Below are 21040 nucleotides of genomic sequence, written 5' to 3'. Positions count from 1 at the left end.
ATAACAAGGTCATAATGTTAGTGTCGGCAACCTCGTTTTCCCCCAGATCATTATTTTCAAGCAGATCTCATAGAAAAGATAGGATCTGAGTCACTGTTCTTGCTACTGTATTACGTGACCTTGGGAGAATGCCTGACCCTGGATTAAAGCAGAAGAACATTAAAACCGTTCTTTAAAAAGAAAAAAAGATATATAGGTATGTCCATGACACTGGAAAAGAGTTGAGTTTGTTATTTTTTGTCAAAAATCTCAACCATCAGCTATTTTCCTTGTTTCTAGATATGACGGTTTCCTAAAGAAAGCAGAGACGTTTGACCACGGTTTTGCAGTTCTCCAGATATCTCCTGTAGCACATTTCCTTAATAGGGACCACGGAAAAGAGAGTGAAAACCACCGATTCACTTTTCCCTATCTACATTTACATTTTTTGCAGGAACTTTACCTACTAAGGAGCAGACTGATCCACATGTGCACTGTTGCACAGAATTTTACACGCGGTGGCAGCTCCCTCTTCCACCCGCCTGCAGGATGGGTATCGCCGTGTTGCACAGACGGAGAAACGAAGGTAGGAGAGCAAAGGCACGTACTCAACGTTAGGGAAGGCCACAGGGGCCAAGATGGGATCATCATGTTGTGCCAGCACATCCGCTGCCCATCCAGACCCACATGTGCTTTTTCAACACTTCCTTATCTAGGAGCTCCCAAGAGAAAAGCGTCAACTGGGCAGTCAGGCACCCGGCCAGCCATGCTGGGCCAACTGCGGAGATGCCTCGAATAACAGCTTAAACTGAAGAAAAAAGGCCCGGAAGGCAAATGCTCACTGCTCTTCCAGGACTCATTTTCTCTCCTGCTCAGGGCTGAAATTGGACAGCTTGGCCGAGGGAAGCGGGAGTGTGTCCAGCGTTTTGGGGACAGTGGGTTTCTGCTCCTGGTTGTGGGCACAGAGTGGCTACATGACCACGGGTAGACCCGTGGTAGCTTTGGACTTTCCCTGCGCAGATGCCTGGGAGATGTGGCCAGGAAAGAGGTGCTCCCTTTTCACAGAAAGCCCCCTTTTTTGGAGGGGGAGACTCCACTGGAGAGCAGGAAGAAAATGTCTAGCGCTGCATGTTATGGAAGGGTCGAGGAGAAGGGAGAGCTCTGTTTTGGTGGTGGGTAGGGGCAATAGAGTTGCTTTTCCGTTGTGCTCCTGATCCCTCGGTTTTGGGAAGCTGCCCTGGGTTGCAACCCGCACCTCTGCCCGTGCCACCCCACTACCAGCCACCTGGCTTCACCGAGAGCCCAGCAAGCTGCTTTCTCCCACCACTTTCTGCATTTTGAGGCGCTGGCAGACTGGAGACACGGCTGCTGTTTAGAGGGACCCACCAGGCTAGAGAAACAGGCCCAAGGGAAGTTCAGGAAAGGCAAACACAAAGTCCAGCATCGGGGCTGGAATAGCCCCGTGCAACAGCACAAGAAAGCAGCTTTGCAGAAAAGCACCTGGGGGTCCTGGTGGGCATCACATTGAAGAGGAGTCAGCAGCATGAAACAGTGCAGCATGAATAGTACTAACCTGTCTAATGCTCATCAGTCAGTGGTTCTGGCAGACATCAAATACAAGAGAGAAAAAGTAGTAATTATAAAGCTGTATTTTAAGATTCACCCCAGCAACTGGGAAAAAATAAAATCTGCTCCCAAGTCACAAACTCTATCGACTCCACAGAGCTCTTGGTGACAAACAAAAAGGAATTAAAGTGAGGATCCAAGCTCTTAAGTTTACGTTCACCTAAGCCTGGCATCTCTAGAGTACAAGTGGAGAGACAGGCGGCCCTCCTAAAATTTCCCTGGCAGTTTTAAGAGAGAGATACTACAAAACCATACCCCATCTAGCCCCAAAGAGAAGTTTGCAAGCCCCCAAACTCCGAATACCTTCCCCTCGCACATATGGAGTAATCTGGATGGGTGAATTTTGATTTTTGACATTTTACGATGAGAAGTGTTCTTATTTTTGAGCGTAACAACAAAAGCTGTACAGATGGAAAACTTCCTCCTGAATGAATGAACCCCAGGTTTGGCTCATTTACTCTTCTGCTCAATGGAGTATATGGATTTTGGCTACCTGTGTTTCCAGCTAGCAGCACAGCAGTGTAATGTCCTACTAGCATTAATCGGAATATAGTTTTAAACTCATAGGGGCCCTTATATTACAGATACAGCTGGGGCAGAGTTGACACACTCCTAAATCCCCAATTTTCCCTATGAGGCTATGTGTCACGTTCAACCAAAGCGCCCATCACTTCAGAGCCGTCTGGCAGAACTGAGGTTCAGCTATGCTGGTTTGCCAAAAGTTTCCCTTTTCGCTTCATTTTGCAAAAACCCACCCAGGGCCACCCCTCCTCCCTGCCCAGATCAGATGTGGCCGGGTCCCTGCAGCTCTGTAAACAGTCACGGAGGGCTGTGGCCTTCAGCAGGAGGTCGTAGATATTGCTAGGACCTCTCTTCACACTGACCAGCACCCCCAACCCGCAGCGTGGCCCTTCTCTCCTCATTGCTGGTTTTCCTTGACTTTCTGCCACCTTCCAGATGTGGCCCACGGTGCCGTGGCCCATTTCTCTAGGGGAAGGCTGGCAAAGAGGATCACCCACTGCTTCTTCCCCCGACCCAAGCTTGAAGTAAATCACACCCTAGGGCAGCTGTTCCCACCAGCAATATGCCTTTGCGTGTTTTGTGGGGCGGCGCATGAGAGAGAGGGTGGCTACAGGGCTCTTGCAGCTGGGTCCTCATCTGCCAGAGCATGGGGGAATCTCAGCTTTCATCCAAAGACAGAAATAAGCATCACTTTCATCAGCAAGCCTGAAGAGAAAGCTTGAAAACGAGCTGCAAAAAGCTCCCCTCTACCCTCCCCCATCACAAAAAGAAGTTTCTAAAAGCCCCTAGATGTGCTCTTTTTTGCAGTCCTCTTGTTTTTGCCAACTCTGCAGGTGCTAAGTGTGAAGCTGACAGCATCTTTCACCTTTGTGTCACCACCAACCCAGAAAAGATGCTCCCGGCACGGCCCCAGGAGCCAGCTGGCCTTCACAAGGAGGTGGTTTTGTTCTCATCCTCCCGTAGGGGATGTCACTTAGACTGAAGCAATTACCAAGTGGTCTGAAACCACAAGGGAGTTTATCCTACAAGAGTTAATAAAGAGGGCAGGCCAAGAAGCCAGAAAGGGACTAGAGCTGAATTACAGTTCATCTCATGTAGACAGGCCCATCAATCAGTGGGAGGGAGCTAATGGAGAAGATGCATCACTGTCGTTACCGATGTTGGCATGTGTATTACACGGAAAGCTTTATCTTTCATTACCAAGCGCTCCTCAGGGCTGCGGGCAACTGCACAATATCATAAAACAATCTTGCTCTCTTATGGACTCAAGTGCAGAGAGACATTCACCAAAAACAGATGTTTCAGCCTACACCTGATGTGCAGATTTGGCCAGGGCCAAATCGTATACACCCTGTTCCTTTGCCTCTTCAGGTTTTTTCCTACCTAGTAATTTATTTCCCATCACCCTGATGCATGAACGAACCAATGCAAGGCAGTTTGCTGCAAGAGGGCAACTCTCAGAGCTGTGGAGAGCAGTCCACCAGCCGTGCTACCGCCGTGAGCCCCAGCTCTCAGACATGTGTTTCCCGGGCTGCAGGTCCAGAGTGGCATGGCTTCAAGAGACAGACAAAAATTGAGCTCTCCTCTCTGCATACATCTCTCCCCTTCCCAGCGCTCCTCAGTACCCAGGCAAGAGGATACTCAGGCGGCCTAAAACCCTTGTCTTGTATTTCTTAAGCAATCCTGCTAATTTCTAAACCGGTTGTCTTAGACATAGCCTGAACTGGCTGACCAAGCCCTAGCAGATAGGTGCTCAGATCCCCAACCTGTCAGGCAAATTTGGTCTCCAGAAGGAGCCAATGACCAGACACTCAGCCCAGGTACACTCCTGGGACCTCAGTGAGACCCACCAGCGAGGGCTGCCATGCAGGAGAACGCTGCTTGGACAGCGGGTGTTGGTACTTCTCATTTGGATTTAGCCGAGAGCATTCCACCCATTTTGGCCACATAAGTGATTTCTGTCCCTTCTGTTTTGCTAATTTTATTGTAAACGTTCAAGAACCCGTGGTCCACCATGGAGATAAGCGTCCTGGTCCATGCTTAGCTGCCCTGAGAGCCACCTGGGCTTACAGCTGTGCCGTGCACTCCTCTCCTCTACCATCACCCAGCACTTCCACACCTGAGCTCCACTAAAACCCTTGCCGTAGGAGCAAACATACAGCACAAGCCTCTGCTAATCTGAAAGGGTAAAAAAAGAGGGAGGAGAGACCAGCTTAAAGGCTGCACCACAGACAACCTCAAACTGCGGGGCGTGCAGGGAGCAGGCCCTCTGCGGGAGGCCTGAATAAGAACAAAGCACCTTTTCTTTAGCCTTTTGGTGTCCGGACCTTGGCAAACGCTTTGCATTTTCATGTCACTGTTGTGTTGGGGGCTTTTTGTGTTGCTGTTGTTTAAATCACAAAGTCTCATTATATTTGTTGGCTTTCTAAAAGCTCCAGCTTCCTGGAGCGACGCGAATGGACATGCGTCACGGCAGCGCTAGGAACGGACTTGTTCTTTACATTGAAACATGGAGAAAGAAAAGCAACCAGGAGCTGGGTCTATTTAGGGGCTGGAAAGAAGTGTTTCAGCTCCTGGGGCAGGATGCCAGCTCCGCACACCCACCCGCTCCATCCAACTTACCTCTGAAGGGCTGGGTTTGGAGAGTGCTCCCCCAAGGTCCTCTGCGGAGGAGGCAGCTCCAGATAGGGTGGTTGAAGCCCTGGCACGTCCCTCCTCCCTGTTGGCACCCGCTCACTCAGTCCTGCCTTACAGGAGGCACCCGGCGCTGCTGTGAGCATCTAGCTCCCGAGCTGGCCTGGATGGCAGCTCTCCCCAAGGGATATTTTCAATGACTGGGTTTCTGTAAAGCATTTTCATCCCCCTGTTTTTCTGTCCGAAATGTGGGGCCTCCATGAGCTTCTACGGGATGAGCCCTTGCTGCCCCCCCATTCCCCTCAGACAGACCACTTTTTTGGAAAGTGTCTCTCAGACAACCCCCCGTCTGAACAAAGCATTTTCCGGAAGGAGCGAGGCTGGACAATGGACCTGCACCCCATCCCCAGTCGGCACCGCAGTGTGAAGGGAGGGGTGCCGGGGCAGACAGCCCCACACAACGCTCCTCGCTGCGGCGTCGCCTGCCCACACTCCCTTCTCCTGGCAAAGTGCTCTCTGCACGAGAAGTGCTGCTTTAAAGCTAATGTTCCTGTTATTAGAGAGCTTGACTGTGCTCCCAGCACCGGTTGTTATTATAGTATAAATCACAGCCGTCCTCCTGGGGCGGCGGGGAGAGGACAGTGCTTGTTCTTCATCTGCCACCAGCACAGCCTCATGGTCTCAGCAGCAAACGCAGAGCTCCTAAGGAGGTCCTCCGTCTTCTGGGTGTGCTATCCCATGGAGAGCAGCGCCTTTCTCCTGCCTAAAACCCCCCCACGCACCCAACCAGCCTGCCTGAGCACCTCCAGCATTCCCAACAAGTTGAGCCCCAGAGCAAGCCCCAGCCCTGAAGAAGACTAGATGGTCTCCAGAGATCCCTTGCAACCTCAACCATTGTGCGATTCTGTGGCTTTGGCACCTGGAGAATGAATGCGAGGAAGGAGCAGTTCAAAAAAACCCACCACTCACAAGGGGAAAAACATGGCAGATGTATAAAACAACTAGAGAAAGTGTGTGGTGGGAAAGCAACTGGGTAAAGGTGGAGAAGTCAAATCAATAGAGCGCAAACAGCAGTGCTGGCCAGGAGCACCACTTCTGGGTCTTGCATGTAACAGGCTGGACGCCGAAATGATGGGCTTTGGTGGGGGAATAACCAGGTTTGGCTTACAGCCTATTTCGTCCAACTCCCTGCACTAATCAATGGTAACGATCTCTTCTGGCCTTAAGATCTAGGATCAGCCTCATAGCATATTTGCTGGAGAGCAGCAAATGTTGCTTCTCTGTGGACAGAGGATGACGGGGTTGCGCCCGCGTCCCCCAGCGTAGAGGTCAGCCCAGGTTAAGAGCCCAGGTTAAGAGCCACGCATAAGGAGCTCCCAGGACAGGGGAGGGGGTTCAGCACAGCTCACATCGAGCCCGCGCGGTCTGGACGAGTGCAGCATAGCACATCCCAAAAACCACCGTGAGCTTCCCGGATGTTATTGAGGTCTGGCCCTTGATTTAACGGTTAACGGTGCTCAGAACTGCTTGTTACAGGAGAAGAAAGTGTGAAATCTGGCACCTAACAAGCGTGTGTTGGCTTCCCTCGCGCCACCTCACCCTCCTCCACCCTGACTCCTGACGGGTGGACCTTGCCACTGGCCAAGGGATGAGGAGTTGGGTTTGTTTCCCATCCCCTTGGCCTACATCCCATTCTTCCATACTTAGAACTGCCCATGGATAATTTTTTCCACTCGGGTCCCTGGTGTAACCCTTCCAGCCTTGCCTGGTTGCTTTTTTTAGAGTTTTAGAGAAGAAGCACCTGGATGGCCGAACAGGCCATACAGATCTGGCAGAAGAGGGTTTTCTGTGCTGATGACTCATAATAAGACGAAACACTCTCATGTCCAGAGCACTTGCGTTACGTCTTTTGGCAAAACACTCAGGGTTTCCATGGGCGAGTTTTTAATCGCGTGTGGCACAGAGATTTTTCCTGCGCCAGTCGAAGAAGGCCACTGAGAACATGCTATTTGTCCCTTCACGCCAAAGCAGCTTACATGAGTGAGCCCACCGTTACTGAAGGACGTGTGGACGGAGGATGAAGGGCACAGACAGGGGCCAAAGGACCCTTGTAGTCATTCCGCATGACCAGCCAGATGCTGCTCCCCCCCGTGTTAACGGCAGAAAGACCTGGAAAAGCATCTGCTGCTGCCTCTGGCCTTGCAAACCTCTTCCCCGGCATCAGCTCCTGGGCACAGTCAAAGACAGGGCCCTGGGGCAGCCTCTTCCTTTGCCTGATCGCGTCATGCTGCCCAAGTGAGGACGAAATACTGGCTCTATCTCTCCAATAAAAAAAAAATTACGGCTAGCTGAAGTGTTTTGGTATGAATAACCTGACTGAGAGATTATGACGCAGCGTTTTTATTCTTTTCCTCCAGCTGATGCTGTTTTGGACTTTACCTTAAGATCGTGTTTCACTTCTAGGGTTGTGGCCTGCTTCATCTCAGTTCAAGTGAACCACTTAAAAGCTTTTTTTTTTTCCTCCCCATTTTGCTGAGAAACCCCAAAACAACATAAAGCCAGGAAAGTAAATTTTCAGCCAGTGACCTGGAAAATAATCATCATCATCAAAAACAGATGTATCTGTTTTCACAGAGCTCCGGTCTCAAGCAATTGAGGGCAAGAGAAGTGCCATGAGCTGAGCTGCTAATCCAGCAGCCACCACTAACCTGGGCATCGCCCCAGCTGCTGCTTTGGACACCACATCCCTCACTGTGGGGCTTGATTCCCGCCCGCCGTTCCCGCGTGCTGCCGATGAGTTGCCGTTTTTCAGCTCGTGGGTTCAAGAAGCCACGTCAAAGACAGACGTTCAGCCGCCATGAGTTAATGCAATAAATGAGGAAGTCAGAGACGGAGCCGAGCGGCAAGGCAAACAAGGATGGATGATGGGTTTTGCGGCTCCTGCCATTACAGACACCCAACCTTGCGTACGCAGCAGCCGTCCATGCGCAGTGGCACCCTCTGCAAATGGGACATTGCACTCCCAGGGCTGTCGGTCATCCCTCAGCCTTTGCAGCCCAAACCACATTCGTTATCATCTCCAGACTCCCCAGGGTGGCGCTTGCAACACAATCCTCTATTATTTCCAATTAATTTGGGAGTTCCCATTTAGGTCAGCGAGGGCTGAACGGAAGCTATCAGAGAAGAGTTTTTGGTGCATCAGGGACGAAGTCCTGGCCGCTCCGGCTGCAACCCACAGGATTTATTGGATCACATTAGCCTGAGATATTAAATGTTAACAAGAACCCACGGTCTCCAGCAAATACCGCGAAGCCCGTTCACGCCAAGTCCTGGCACGGGACACCTGAAGCAGGCACTCTTAAACAGTAAGAAAGTTCACAAGTTTTGGCACCTTTTCCCATCCCACCGAAAACGCGCCACGGCACTCCCTCTGCAATTACGCCAGCAGTGAAAGCCGCGTGCTCTGAGCCTTTTTCTTTTCTTCCTCCCCTCACTCCCCTTTGGCAACTTCACATACTTCCTCGCTGTCGCTGCACGGAAGGCAGCCTCTTTCCTTATCTCGGCCCCAGGAGATTTGTGGGATATCGCAAACAGCACCTGGACAAGATAAGGCTTTTTCCAACATGCCGTAGCGCGTAGCACAGCCTGCCTCGAGCCATGGGCCTGAAAGGGTCAGCGCCAGTGCATGCTACATCTCCTCCGTTTGAGTCCAGCCCTGCTCTTTTCTTTCTTTTGAGCAAATGTTGAGTTTTTCCCCCCGCTGCGCCCTGGATGCCCACCTCCGAAAGCCACCAACACCCTCGCCTCCCAGCACACCGAGACTGAGGACGCTCGATTTTGGCTGCGCAGAACTTCATCTGCTCGCGGTCTCTCCTAGCGCTGAGTTTGGAGGGAGCCTCTTTATTTCAATTAAAGCTACTTGTGCCATCAAACACCGCTCCGAGGCGGCGAGCGGGCAGGATCTGGCCCTTCGCGGCTTACCGGCGTGAGCCAGGCAACGAGATGTTTATAGACCAGTGATTCATAACGCTGCAGAGCGTGCGGGCAACGTAACACCATTCATGATTAAGAAATGCTCTTATTTTCGGCTAAATGTATAAAATAATCACTCATTTCCCTGAGCAGCTGATGCAAATTATACATAGTATTAGCCTCATATGCCAACCAGTATAATTCTTGTTCGGAACGAAGCCGCTTCCCAAGGCTCTAGGAGTCCCTTAATCTGCCTTTTGACGTCAAATGACAAATTTTCTTGCCTAGGATCATTAACGGGATGACTAATGAAAGCTGATAAGTGAATTTATAAATGAAATTAAGATATTAATATTAAAGGCCCGGCCACAAGGAAGAGGAACGTGCACATAGCGACGACAACAACAAGAGCAGTAGTCTGCACGAGGGTTACAGCTCCTTTCCCGCCAGGCAAATAAGAGGCGTGATATTCGCCACCCGGCGGACGGGGAAATTGCTGGGTTTTGAGGGACACCTCTTTGCCAGCGTTAGCACCCCAATTACCTCCAGACGCGGAGATTTAGAAAGCCGCTGCGCAAGTTTGCCAGCAAACGTCGTGCAAGGGCTGAAGAGAGTCTGATCGGCTCATAAGGACGGCAACTGCGGCACCAAACTCTTGTAAAAACAAAGACGCTTTTAGACTGTGGCCATTTCGCTACCGATTGCCTCTTTTAAACCCCTCAGGTGTTAATACCTCCACCTACAGTATAAACCCCAGGACCAGCCCCAAGCAACTGTCTCCAAGCCGATGGATTTGGGGGGGGGGGTCATGGAGGTGCGAGCAAGAGTAGACCTTTAGGACTTGGTGCCCGATCCTGCATCCTGGCAGCTTCACCGCGCATCCGAGACTCCTTCCTCACGCCAGCTCATCCTCGCTGTCGAAAAGCGAGGTATTGGGCGAACCCAGGTAACGCCGCAGCGGAAACGTGGCCGTGCCAAGTAGGGCCCAACCCAACGCTGTTTGGGGGGGGGGGCATAAGAGCAAGCAGCTTCTCCGCTACCAGAAGAAGTGGAGAAGTATCATCCTTACATGGATGTCAACTTTCCTAGCAGTCACAACGTGGAAACAAGACTGGGCAGGTCTCAATTTATTTGGGAAACATCAGTGAATCGTCCACTGCCCCAGAGCGGTTCCTCCTAACGCATCCGTAGCTTTAGGAGGAACAAGGACCCGTTTGGATACGCGAGCACGGGAGCTGCCTCTGCAGCCGGAGGAAGGGAGGCGGGCACCGCCAAGACGCAAGCGGGAAAAGCCCAGACACGCACGGCAAAAAAGCCCAGTGGGAAACGGTCTGTTTGGGGGCCCAGGGATGCTTGCCAATAGCCAGCTGCGGTGGGTGCCCAAGGGACCGGGCACTGGTGTTTATTTTAAAGACAGTAACGTATACTGGGGTTGAAGGAGAGAGAGCGAAAAAAAAGGTCATCGACCGCTTTCCGGGCCGCACACAGCAGACGTTGCTTCTCCCACTCAAAAGCGTTGCCGAAGCCGGAGAGCGGCCGCAGTCCTCACCCCAAAGGAGATGATGCTCCAGCTCTCCGCGGAGGCCGGGCGCAACGCGCCAAACCTCCCTCGCCGTCCGGGAAACCGAGGCACGGCACGGGCGGCTCCGCAGCACCGGCCCGCAGCTCCCGCGAGTCGAATTAAGTCTGCGCCGGAGCCAGGCGCCGTGGGCAGCGAACCCCGTCCCGGAGCGCTCGCTGCTCCGCGCAGAGGAGCTGTTGCTTTAGCAGACGGCGAATGCTTCAGCTTGCGCTCGAGAAAGAGGCCGAGGAGGACCCGGCACGTCCCCGTGAGTGAGCGAGCCGTGCCGCCGGGCTCCACGGTCCCCAGAGCTGCTGGCATCACCCCCGGCTATCTAGGGAGACGGGTGAGGAGCGCCCCGGGGCGAGGGCAGGGAGGTCCCAGCCTGCCCCCGAGCAGTGACTTTGTGCCCTCCTTGTGTGTCGGGTGCCGTTTCTTCGGAGGAGAGCAGGAAACCCAAGGCTTTGTGGCCCGGCGAGTGCTTTTGGGGCGGGGGGGGGGGGGGGGGGCAAAGGTCCCGGCCTCGGCCTCCAAGGTCTCCTTTAGCAAAGGGGCGTCGCAAATACTGAGGTTTTTGGGACGCGCCTCGCGCACCCGAAAAGCGGGCGAGAAAAGGCCCCGGGAGACTGCGACACTAAGCGGAGGAGGAGGAGCAGAAAGGGTTAAGCGAATTTGGCCATCCCCAGAAGAGCGAGCTCCTTCCTAAAGCAGCGTAGGAGCAAGAGAAGACCAAGGAAGAAGTAACGGCCGAGCGCCGGGGCGCAGCTGGAGAAGCGGCGATCCCTCCCGCGCAGCCCCCGGCTGCTGTCCGAGCCGCTCCGTCCCCAGAAAGAGGTGGGGGGAAATTAAAAAAAAACCCAAACTTTTTAGCCTCTGGGGCCTAGCTCTCGCTGCCCAGCTGAGGTTGCTGCTTGGAGCCCCGCGGCCGTGCCAGAAAAGAAGAAAAAAACCTCATCCTTCGCCTTCCCAAATCACTGCATTTCCTTCAAAACAACAACAAAAAAAAAACCCCAAACCCCCAGGTTATAGTTGATTCCCGGGGTTTAGCGTTCGGTTGCAATGAGTTTTAGCCCTGCGTTGGCTCAAAAAGCAGAGCCTTAGGCTATCACCCGACGCCGGGAGCCGCAGGCTTATGGCAAAATTCCCAAATCCCGCGAGATTCCCGAGCGAGCCGGCCGCAGCCGGCGGCACCGCTGCCGGCACTTAGGGGTCTCCCCGTAGCGAAAGCAGCTCCGGCGTCGGGGACTGCTGATGTTTAAGGTGATCTAGTTAGGGGGGGAAGGAGCTGCCGCCGCGGCTTTTTGGCAGGTGGGAATAAGGCCCGGTCCGCGGGGAGCAGCAGCGGAGCCCCGGGAGCGCCACCCGCGGAACGAGTTCGCGGGGGCTCAGCCCAGCTCCTCGCCGCCGCCCGCGCAAAACCCGCCCCGACACGAGGCGGCCACAAGGCTGGGTTTAAACCGGCACAGAAAGGCCGATTTCCGCCGCGGGCCGCTCGGCCGGAGAGGATGCTCTCGCTACACGGCATCCGCGCCCCACCGGACCCCAAAAGCAACGTCCGCCCCCCCCCCCCCCCGCCGCCCCCCTTCCCCGTTTTCTCGCCTCCTTCCGTCCGGTTTCTCCAAGGGAGGATCGAGCCGAGCAGAAATCAGCAGGATTTGGGGCTTTGCTTACCGAAACCCAAATCAGCAGGATTTGGGGCTTTGCTTACCGAAACCCTGCTCGCGGTGCGGCTGGAGCCGGCCGTTCCCGCGGGCCGGGGAGGGGCCGGGGACGCCAGAGGGTTTGGCGAAAGGACCGGGCACAACCGGGCTCTCAGCCCGTCCGAGGCAGGTACTTCACTCTCGCGGCGAACGCCCCCCCCCCGTCTGCACCAACGTGGTGTATGACGCTGGCTGCGCTGTGTCCCCCCCCCCCCGGCGACGTTGGGGCAGCTGCTTGCGGATTTGGGTGTATATAGAGCATTTACCTGGGTCGGTGGGGAGCTGGGGGGGGGGGTGCATTTTTTTTTTTTTTTGCATGAATAAAATCGTGTGGCGGGGTAAAGGTGGGGGGGGGAACCAATAATCGCAATGAGGAAGCGATCAGCCCCCGGCCAGGCATGCACGTTTCTGGCGTCATGCAAGCGAGCAGCAGAGCATCCCTCCTCGGGGGCGCGGGAACAAAGGCGGGGGGGGGGGGGGACACCCGTGGGAAAACCCGCCTGCGCTCGCACCGGGTTGGGGACACGGGGACGGGACAGGATGGTTGGACAGGCATTGAGAGACACGGAAAAGGAAATATGAAGAAGAAGCGGGGATGGGAAAAGGGGGAAAAAAATAAGAAAATACGATGGGCGGCGACGGGCTCGCTTCGGGGCCGCTCCCCCCCCCCCCCACCAAGGACCGCGGCAAAAGGGGCCTCGTCTGCAAACCTCCCGCGGCCCCCCCCCAGCCGGAGCGTTTTGCAAACCCCCCTTCGGCAGACGGGCCGGGAGGGGGGAGCGAGGACTTGGTGGCAGCGACCGGGACGCGCTTGGCAGCTGCAGCGAAGCAGCTGGTTGACCGCAGCGGGTTTGACTCCCCCCCCCCCCCCCCCAATTATTATTATTTTTTTTTTTTCCCTGCTTGCAATATTTTAAGGTTGGCGGGAACTTTTTGCAAGCCGGGAGTTGAGAGCCCAACGGCAGGGGGGTATTGGGGAAGACGGCGGACCTCGCCTCTTGCCGCTCGCCTTGGAGCGTCGGCGAGGGTTTGAGACCCCCCCCCGGCGCGGTGCAGGGGGGGGCCCGAGGGACGGTATTTATAGCGGGGGGCGGCCACCGCAAGTTCTCGCCTAGCAGATGGTGGGCAGGGCACTCATATATATATATATATGTTAAATATCCAGCTAACAAATGAGAGGGGTTTTTTTTCCACTTCTGGGTTCATTTGCATCTCACGAACCAAAGGGGGCAGTTAAAAATAATGTTTCCTCTCCCCCCCCCCACGCGGAGGACGTGCTTCTCCGCAGATGGGTAGCGCAAAAAAAAAAAAAAAAAAGAAATGAGATGTGTCATGTCGTAGCGGGGATGAAACAATATAAATTAAATATCTACCTGTCCCTTTCGCTTAATAACGAGGGTTTGTGTTTACACACTTTTTTTTTTTGGTGGTTGTTGTTGCTCTTCCGTTGCGAAGCGGAGTTATAGGCAGGCACGACGGCAACACGCAGCGCGCACCTACAGAGTAGGTGTGCACGGACTAACGCTGAAGGGAGATACGGGACGGAAAAAGGTCAGAAACCCCCATATCTGCGATGCTGGGGGTTGGGGGGGGGGGAAGGAAAAAAAAAATCCACTCACTGGAAAACCTTCACGATGGGGAAAGCGAGGAGGTGAGGGGAGGGGAGGGGGGAGATCTAAAAAAAAAAAAAAAACCAAAAAAAAAAAACAAAAAACAGCAGGATACGACAATAAATGGGAGAACAGCAATAGAAAAAGCACACTAGGTTAATAGAGGAAAAAACTAGTTTCTTTATTGAGAAGATCGTATATTAGTATTAGTGGAGTCGTGTGTAACAATGTCGTCATGCACACAATACAAAAAGGCAAGGCCCACCATGCCATGGAAGGGCAACAGAACAAAAGCGGCGTACACGGAGCAGATGTACAGGCTACAGCACATTACATTTCAGCAGGGTAATGCCTCTACGGAGAGCTTTACATCGGCAACTAGGTAATGTGAAAAATAAAATAAATAAATAAATAGAGAGAGAGATTAAATAAATAAATAATTTCTTTAAAAGAAATAATAATAATAATACAGACCATGCTTTAGTTTTAGTACAAGAAAAAAAAAAAAAACAACCAAACAAACAAAAAAAAAAGTGGAGGTACACAACCAAAAGGATAAATATAATACAGGAGAAATAAATAAATAAGTAAATAAATAAATAGAAATGAAAATAAATAAATAGATAAAATAAAATTTTACCCATGGAATAAGACCAGGAAGTAATTCGGCACAGCAGAGGAAAAAAATATATATGTTTATCCCTGTTTAATGGAAACCCATTTTGCCAGTAGTCCGCCTCTCTTTTTTGAGAGTGGCTCTGGGGTGCTGCCGCCGCCCCCCCCCTCCATGCAACCACAGATCCGGTTCCCCCATTTTTATTTATTTTTTGCATTAAGGTATACCGCACTTAATCGCGGCTTTTTTTTTTTTTTTAAATGAATTTTGACAAATCGCACACCATTGCAAAATTTTCACCCCCTTTTTTTTTTCTTTTAAATTTAACCCATCATAACAAATCGCAGAAATTTTTCCCTGCACCTCCCCACTTTTTTTTCCGCCCCCTTTCCTTTTTTTTTAATTTTTTTTTTATTTTTTTTTCACATGGGCCATGACTGACCCCAGCCCGGCCGCCGGGCCACGGCCCCCACTGCCACCCCCGTCCCCCCCCCCGGCGGAAAGCGCATCCAGCGACCAAAGCAAAATGAATCCACTTAACAGGAATTTACAGTGCAATGTACTTAGCTAAACAAGATGAAGATACAAAAATGGCTGTTATCGCCTACGGCTACGCTGGAAATGGGCCTGGTGGCTACGCTACGACGGGGAAAAAAAGGTGGGGAAGGGGGGGGGGGAAGGAGCGGGGAGGGGGTGTTGAAATAATAATAATTTAAAAATAAATCAATAAATAACAAAAGGAAATTAAAGCAGGGGCGAGCGGGGGAGCTTCACGAGCGGGTCGGGCGCGGGGCTGCGCCGGAGCGGGCAAAAAACGAGGAGGGAAGCCAAAAAAATAAATTAAATTAAAAATAAACAAATAAAAAACGGGGATTAATCGGTTGGCGGGGGAGGGGGGGGGGGAAAGCAGCCTATAAAAAAAATATTTTTTTCCAATTTTTTTTTTTGTTTGTTTCCTCTCTCCGTGGTGGCTGGGGGGGGTGGGGGGGGAGGCAGACCCCCGCGGCCGGGGCGGCGAGCGGCGGCCAGGCACCCCCCCGCCCAGCCCCACCGCGAGCAGCGGCCCCGGGACGCGAACCCGCGGCCCCCGCGCACGCCGCGGTACCTCTGTTGCGCACGGAGCCGAAGACGGGCAGCACCAGGTAGCCGACGTGCACCAGGACCATGCTGCGGCCTTTGTGGCGCGCGCGGGCGGGCGGGCGGGCGGCGGCAGCGGCCCGGCTCGGTCCCGCCGGCCCCTCCGACGCTCGAATGGGAGCCGGGCGCAGCCGCCGCTCACACAAAGGCGGCCGCGGCCAATGGGAGCCCGCCGCCCGCCGCCGCGCCCCGCCCCGCCGCCGCGCCCCGGCCAATGGGCGGCGCGGGATGGGAGGGGGAAGGGGAGGAGGGAGGGGGAGGTGGAGCGCGCTGTGGCGCCGCCGTGCGGGGAGCCTCGGCGCAGGGGCGCAGGCGCGGAGGCGGGGCCGGGCGCGCGGGCGCGAGGGCGCGTGCGCGCGGGTGCACCTGCGCGCACGTGCACCTGCACGCGATTGTGCGCGCCTGCAGGCGCATGGGCACCTGCACACACGTGCATCTACGCGCGTGCACATCTGCACGCGCAGGGGAACCCACACAAGTGTACACCGGCACAACATGTGTGCGCCTGCACACGCGTGCATCCACATGTGTGCACATCTGCACACGCAGGGGAACCCACACACGTGCACACCTGCACATGTATGGGCACCTGCAGACATGCACACCGGCAGACGTGTGTGAACCTGCACATAGATGCATCTACACATGTGCATCTGCACACGCATGGGCAACGGCATGCATGCACTCCTGCACACATATGTGCATCTGCACACACGTGCATTTGCACGCATGCACATCTGCACACGCATGAGCATCAGCACATGTCCACACTGGCACAATGCATGTGCACCTGCACGTATGTGCATCTACACGCCTGCACATCTGCACATGCATGGGTACCCGCACCCATGCACACCTGCACAGGTATGTGCACCTGCACATATGTACACCGGCAGACATATGGGAACCTGCACAAACATGCATCTACATGTGTGCAACTGCACACGTGCACACCTGCACACATATGTGCACCTGCACACATGTGCATCTACAGAGGTGCACATCTGCGCATGAATGTGCATCAGCACATGCATGGGCATCTGCACACATGCACACCAGGAGATGTATGTACACATCTGCACATACATGAATCTACACGTGTGCCCGTCTGCACATGCATCGGTATCTGCACAAGTGCATGCCAGCACAACATATATGCTGGTATGTATACACGTGCATCCATATGTGTGCACATCTGCACACAAATGGGCATCTGCACACTTATGTACACCTGTACACATGTGCATCTGCACACATGCACATCTGCACACGCATGTGCCCCTGCACTCCTGCTCATGCATGCACGTCTGCACACATGCACACAGGCACACACAGGCCTCTGCACATGCACACACCTGCACACCCGTGTGCACCTGCACACATGTGCACCTGTGCACACATGTGCACCTGCACATGTGCATGCCTGTACACATGCACACATGTGCTTGCACACATATCACCTGCACATGCATGTGCACCTGCATACGTGCACACCTGCATGCATGCACACCTGCACACACGTGCACCTGCACATGTTCACGTATGGACAAATGCACACCTGCGTGCACACACACACACCTGCACACATATACCTGTGTGCACACATGTACCCCTGCACTAGCATGTACCCCTGCCCCTGCCCACACCTGCACATGCGCACATATGTGCAGATACCTACACCTGCACACATGTACACCTGTACGTACACGTACACCGACACGCTCACGTACAGCTGCACACCTGTACACCTGCACATAGGTACACATGCCCACAGGAAGACACATGCACGCAGATGCACACACCCGCACTCTGGCACATGCATGCTGCACACCCAAAGGTGCAAACACACATGTGCACGGGGTGCACAGACACAGGGCCATGGGTGCCCACACGCACACGTTGCCACATCCACGCAGCGCTCTCGCCTCCGGCCCTGCATCCCCTACGCCAAGAAACGCATCGGGCTCCCCAACGCACCTGCGTGCGCACCACGCACCTCGACACCGCTGATTTTTTTCGGTTCCCTTCCCACCCTCGCTGAAACCCCCCCAGTATTTGCATGAGAAAAGCGACATGTGGCGAGAGCTCTGACCCGCTCTATTTTTATTTTTTAAAAGCCATTTCAAATTTGCGGCGAAGCCCCGCGGGAACTGGCGGCGGGACAGACAATAGCCTATTGTCCGGCCGCCCTAGTTAGGCTGAGAACCGATTAAGGGGTTGCGCCGGACTGGTGCATCGCGGCCCCCGAAGCGGCTCGGGGCGATGCCCGAGGGGACGCGGAGCAGCAAACAGCCCCGCGGGTTTCTGCGGAGCAGCAGCCCAGGGCACAACCGACAAATAATTATAATAAAAAAAAAAAATCGTGAGAACGATTTGCCATCAGCCCGAAATGCAGGTTTTTGTTAACTCGCCAAAGGACTAAAACCGCCTGGACGCGCCGCTTCCTCGGCCCTCGAGAGCCTTTTTTCGGCGCGACGCCGAGGGATGGCTTTTTGCTGCCCTTTGCACCGTTTCCGGCTCTTTTTTTTCCTTATTTTTGCTACATTTTTGGCTGCGTCCTTTTGGCCCCGCTACCCCGGGGCCGGGAGCCTCTTTAATCCGCGCTTAACTTTTATCCACGGCGCACAGCTGGAGGGCTTAAGCAGGCGGCAGGCTCCTAACGTTTATGCGCTATGGATTGGCTCGCCTGGATTACTGTTTAATTTATTTATTTATTCCCCCCTCCCACCCCCGATCTGGATTAAAACGGGGCAGTTTGCAACCTGAAGCTGCTTAACCCTTTCCTTGCCGGCTGCGTGGCCCCGACCTAATGCCAGGACCCGGCCTGGCTGCGGGGAGACCTGCCCCCAAACCCCGGCTACTTACAGACAAAAAGTGCGGCCTTTTTTTTTTGTTGTTTGTTTTTAAGTTTTTAGGTTTTTCACCCCGTTCCTGCACACCCTTTTGCTCCAAAGCCCAGTGCATCTGCGAAGCCACAAAAGGCCCAGATTGCCCTTAAAATCAGCCCTCCGCTTCCCCCCAGCCCCGGCCGTGCGGCTGCGATCCCTTCCGTACGGTTAATTCCCAGTATCCGAAATCTCCGCTCCCTCCAAACCCTGACGTCTGACCCCAACCCTGCCCCGTGCCCAAATCGCCCTCCCACGCCACCAGAGCAAAACGCCCCACGCACAGCAAACCCTCTAAGCCGTTTGCGCTGGACCGTTTTGGAAACAAAATAGCTCCGTTTTTACGAGTAACTTTGCACTATTTTTGCTTCCCCCCCCCCCCCGCCCCAACCCCACTCGGGGAGGTTTAACCCGGGGGTTTCTGCAGCGCTGGGTTAGGAAAACCGCGAAACCGCGTCCGCCTTTGGTGCCATCTAGCGCCTTTCCCGGGGCCGTTCCCGGCCTTTCGGGGCTGAACAACCGTCGGCGGCCAGAGGTGCGGTGAGCGCTGCACCCAGGGTCCATGGCGGGGTTGTTTTTGTTTTGTTTTTTTTTTGGCCTCCCTTAAATCACTACATGCTGAGCGACCACAGTGCAGTGGGAGCCCCCGAAAGAGCGGGGGACGTTCGTCCCGCCAGCGTTTCTCGGCCCGGTCCTCCGTCGCTGGCGTTAAATCACGTCGGGGCAGACCCCGCCGGGCAGGGCGGTCGTGGGTTTAGGCACCCAGGGCAAATCCCCGTCTCGCTGCCAGGCACAGAAAGACGGGGAGATGCTGGGGGAGCCACCAGCAGAGAGCTGCGGGGGAGAGGAGCCGAGGGGCTGCGTCCGGCTCTGCGGACGAGAGCGTCCCGCTGACGGCTGCCTTCAAGGAGAGACTTACCTTCCTGGAAGGAAAGGTACAGACAGCCAAAATCCTAGTGACGGTGGGAGAGAAGCACTGGGGCTAGACCGCTGGGGAGGAGGTGAACTAAGCAGCATCTTCACCTCGCTTCCAGCCGTGCGAGCCTATGCAAGACACCTGCCGTGAGCTGCTGTCCCTCCTCCATCGAGGTGGTGGGGGAAAACCAGCTTGGACAGTCGAGCTCCGCAGAAACGAGCCCCACTCTTGGTGTGCCAGGTTGCAGCAGTGGGTCAGGCTGCCTGCGCTCGGGTAGGGAAATGGAAACGCAAGGGCAAAACGGTTGTTCGGGGTGTTGGATCATTTCCAGCAGCTGAGAAATGAGTCACGTCCTGCTGCGAAGCACAGTAGCCCTCTGCTCTCCATCACTTGGCTATCTGTCATCAGACTGGGAAGCAGCCATCTCTTGATTTCTACTCTAAAAAGGAGCCACCAGCCCCGACATCCAGCCCCGAGGCAGCGGTCCTGGGTTCTTCTGGGGTTGGCGACCAGGTGCTGCTTCCAGATGTCATTTGTGTCCTTCAGGAGCTGAGAATGACTTTGGCCTTTGTGTCTCCACCCTGTCCCACCTCTGCAGGGTCCTTAGGATTTCTTTACTCGGTGTTTTGTCTCCTTATCTGGGTGTCTGAAATCTCCTGCTGTCTTCCCACCATCTTCTCTTAATGGTTTGCATCTGCCCTGTGTTTTGGTTGCTTTTGTTTCCACCTGGGTGTAGGCAGTCCCTTGCTTTAGGTTGTCCCAGGAAGCTGCAGGCAGATGTGCTGTGACCTTTATGACCTGCTCACGTGGGTGCCATCAAAACCTGCCCTTTTTACATCTCCTTGTCTGTTCCTCCTCCTGCTTCCACCATGGACACCCCCTGCCATCAGCCGAGCACCACAGATCTCCTCACCAACATGCTTGAGCTTGTGAAGCGACATAAATTGAGAGGACGTGCCCTAGGCATTGCCAAATGAGAAATGCATGGAGCAGAGAAGCAGTAAATTCACCCTGAGGGTGACTTGCCATGATCCCACGAGTTGCAAGCTCCCCCTATACCCTGGTCACTGCAGGTAGACAGCAGACTTCAAAGCCTAGGGTGAACCCAGAGACCGAGTCTGGACTTGCAGCTCACCTGAGAAACCAAGAAAAGCCTTAATTCTGACCTATAAATAGTATGCAGTGGGCATAATGATGGAAAAAAGTGAATTAAGAACAATATTGAGAGTTTTTTGTCTTCCTACAGCAGTGGTAGGGCAGCATGCTGTTCCTTGACACTTAATCATGTGCCAGGTGTTACAGGTCAGGGCCCCAGGTGGTGAAAGGGAGTTCAAGGGCTGCACTGGGGCTACCTGATGCTCTTCACTGAGGGTATGTCTGACAGCCTGTGCAGATAAACTGGGGCTTAAGGTTGGTGGCAATGGTGCTGGTTTGCTATTCCAACAGCCTGTGTGGCCAGCAGGTTTTGCAGAGACGTGCTGGAGGAGGGAGTTAAAATGAATCACACCGTGCCAGTTTACCTGTATACTTACGAAAGCTTTGCTTGCGAATACGGTGCTGAGACGCCTCCAAGGCAAATTAATACATCAGCATCGGTACAAAGACCTCTGCTTCGCTGGTCTGGTGGTGGTGGTGTTGTCAACGCTATGTCTGACACCGCCTATTGACATAATTGTGAGTAGCTCCACAAGGAAGCACCTTGCAAGAAGACCTTTGGCTTGCTCACGGAAGGACACACCGCAGGAAAAGGACACAGCGTCCTCAATTATTTAAGCGAAGGCATCTGTTTACTCTCTCCAGTGTAAGTAATGCATGATAATTTGAGCAGCGTCGCACCTTCTCTGAAGCCTCTAGACACCAAAAAGCCACGAGGTTGGTTTAG

General features: G+C 54.0%; 1 protein-coding gene across 1 annotated transcript in view; it reads right to left on the bottom strand.

Moving 5' to 3' along the window:
• The window catches only part of LOC138064195 (E3 ubiquitin-protein ligase ARK2C-like), a 45422-nt gene extending 29955 nt beyond the window's left edge, over window positions 1-15467 (bottom strand). The window contains exon 1 of the mRNA XM_068925795.1: window positions 15326-15467. Within this exon, the coding sequence (XP_068781896.1) occupies window positions 15326-15386 (61 nt within the window). The 5' untranslated portion in view covers window positions 15387-15467. The remainder of the gene's footprint in view (window positions 1-15325) is intronic.
• Window positions 15468-21040: the final 5573 nt, after the last annotated feature.

This window comes from Struthio camelus, chromosome W, assembly GCF_040807025.1.
Source record: "Struthio camelus isolate bStrCam1 chromosome W, bStrCam1.hap1, whole genome shotgun sequence".
NCBI lineage: Eukaryota > Metazoa > Chordata > Aves > Struthioniformes > Struthionidae > Struthio > Struthio camelus.
The sequence above is the reverse complement of the archived record's forward strand: the minus strand, read 5'-3'. Positions and strand labels throughout refer to the sequence as shown.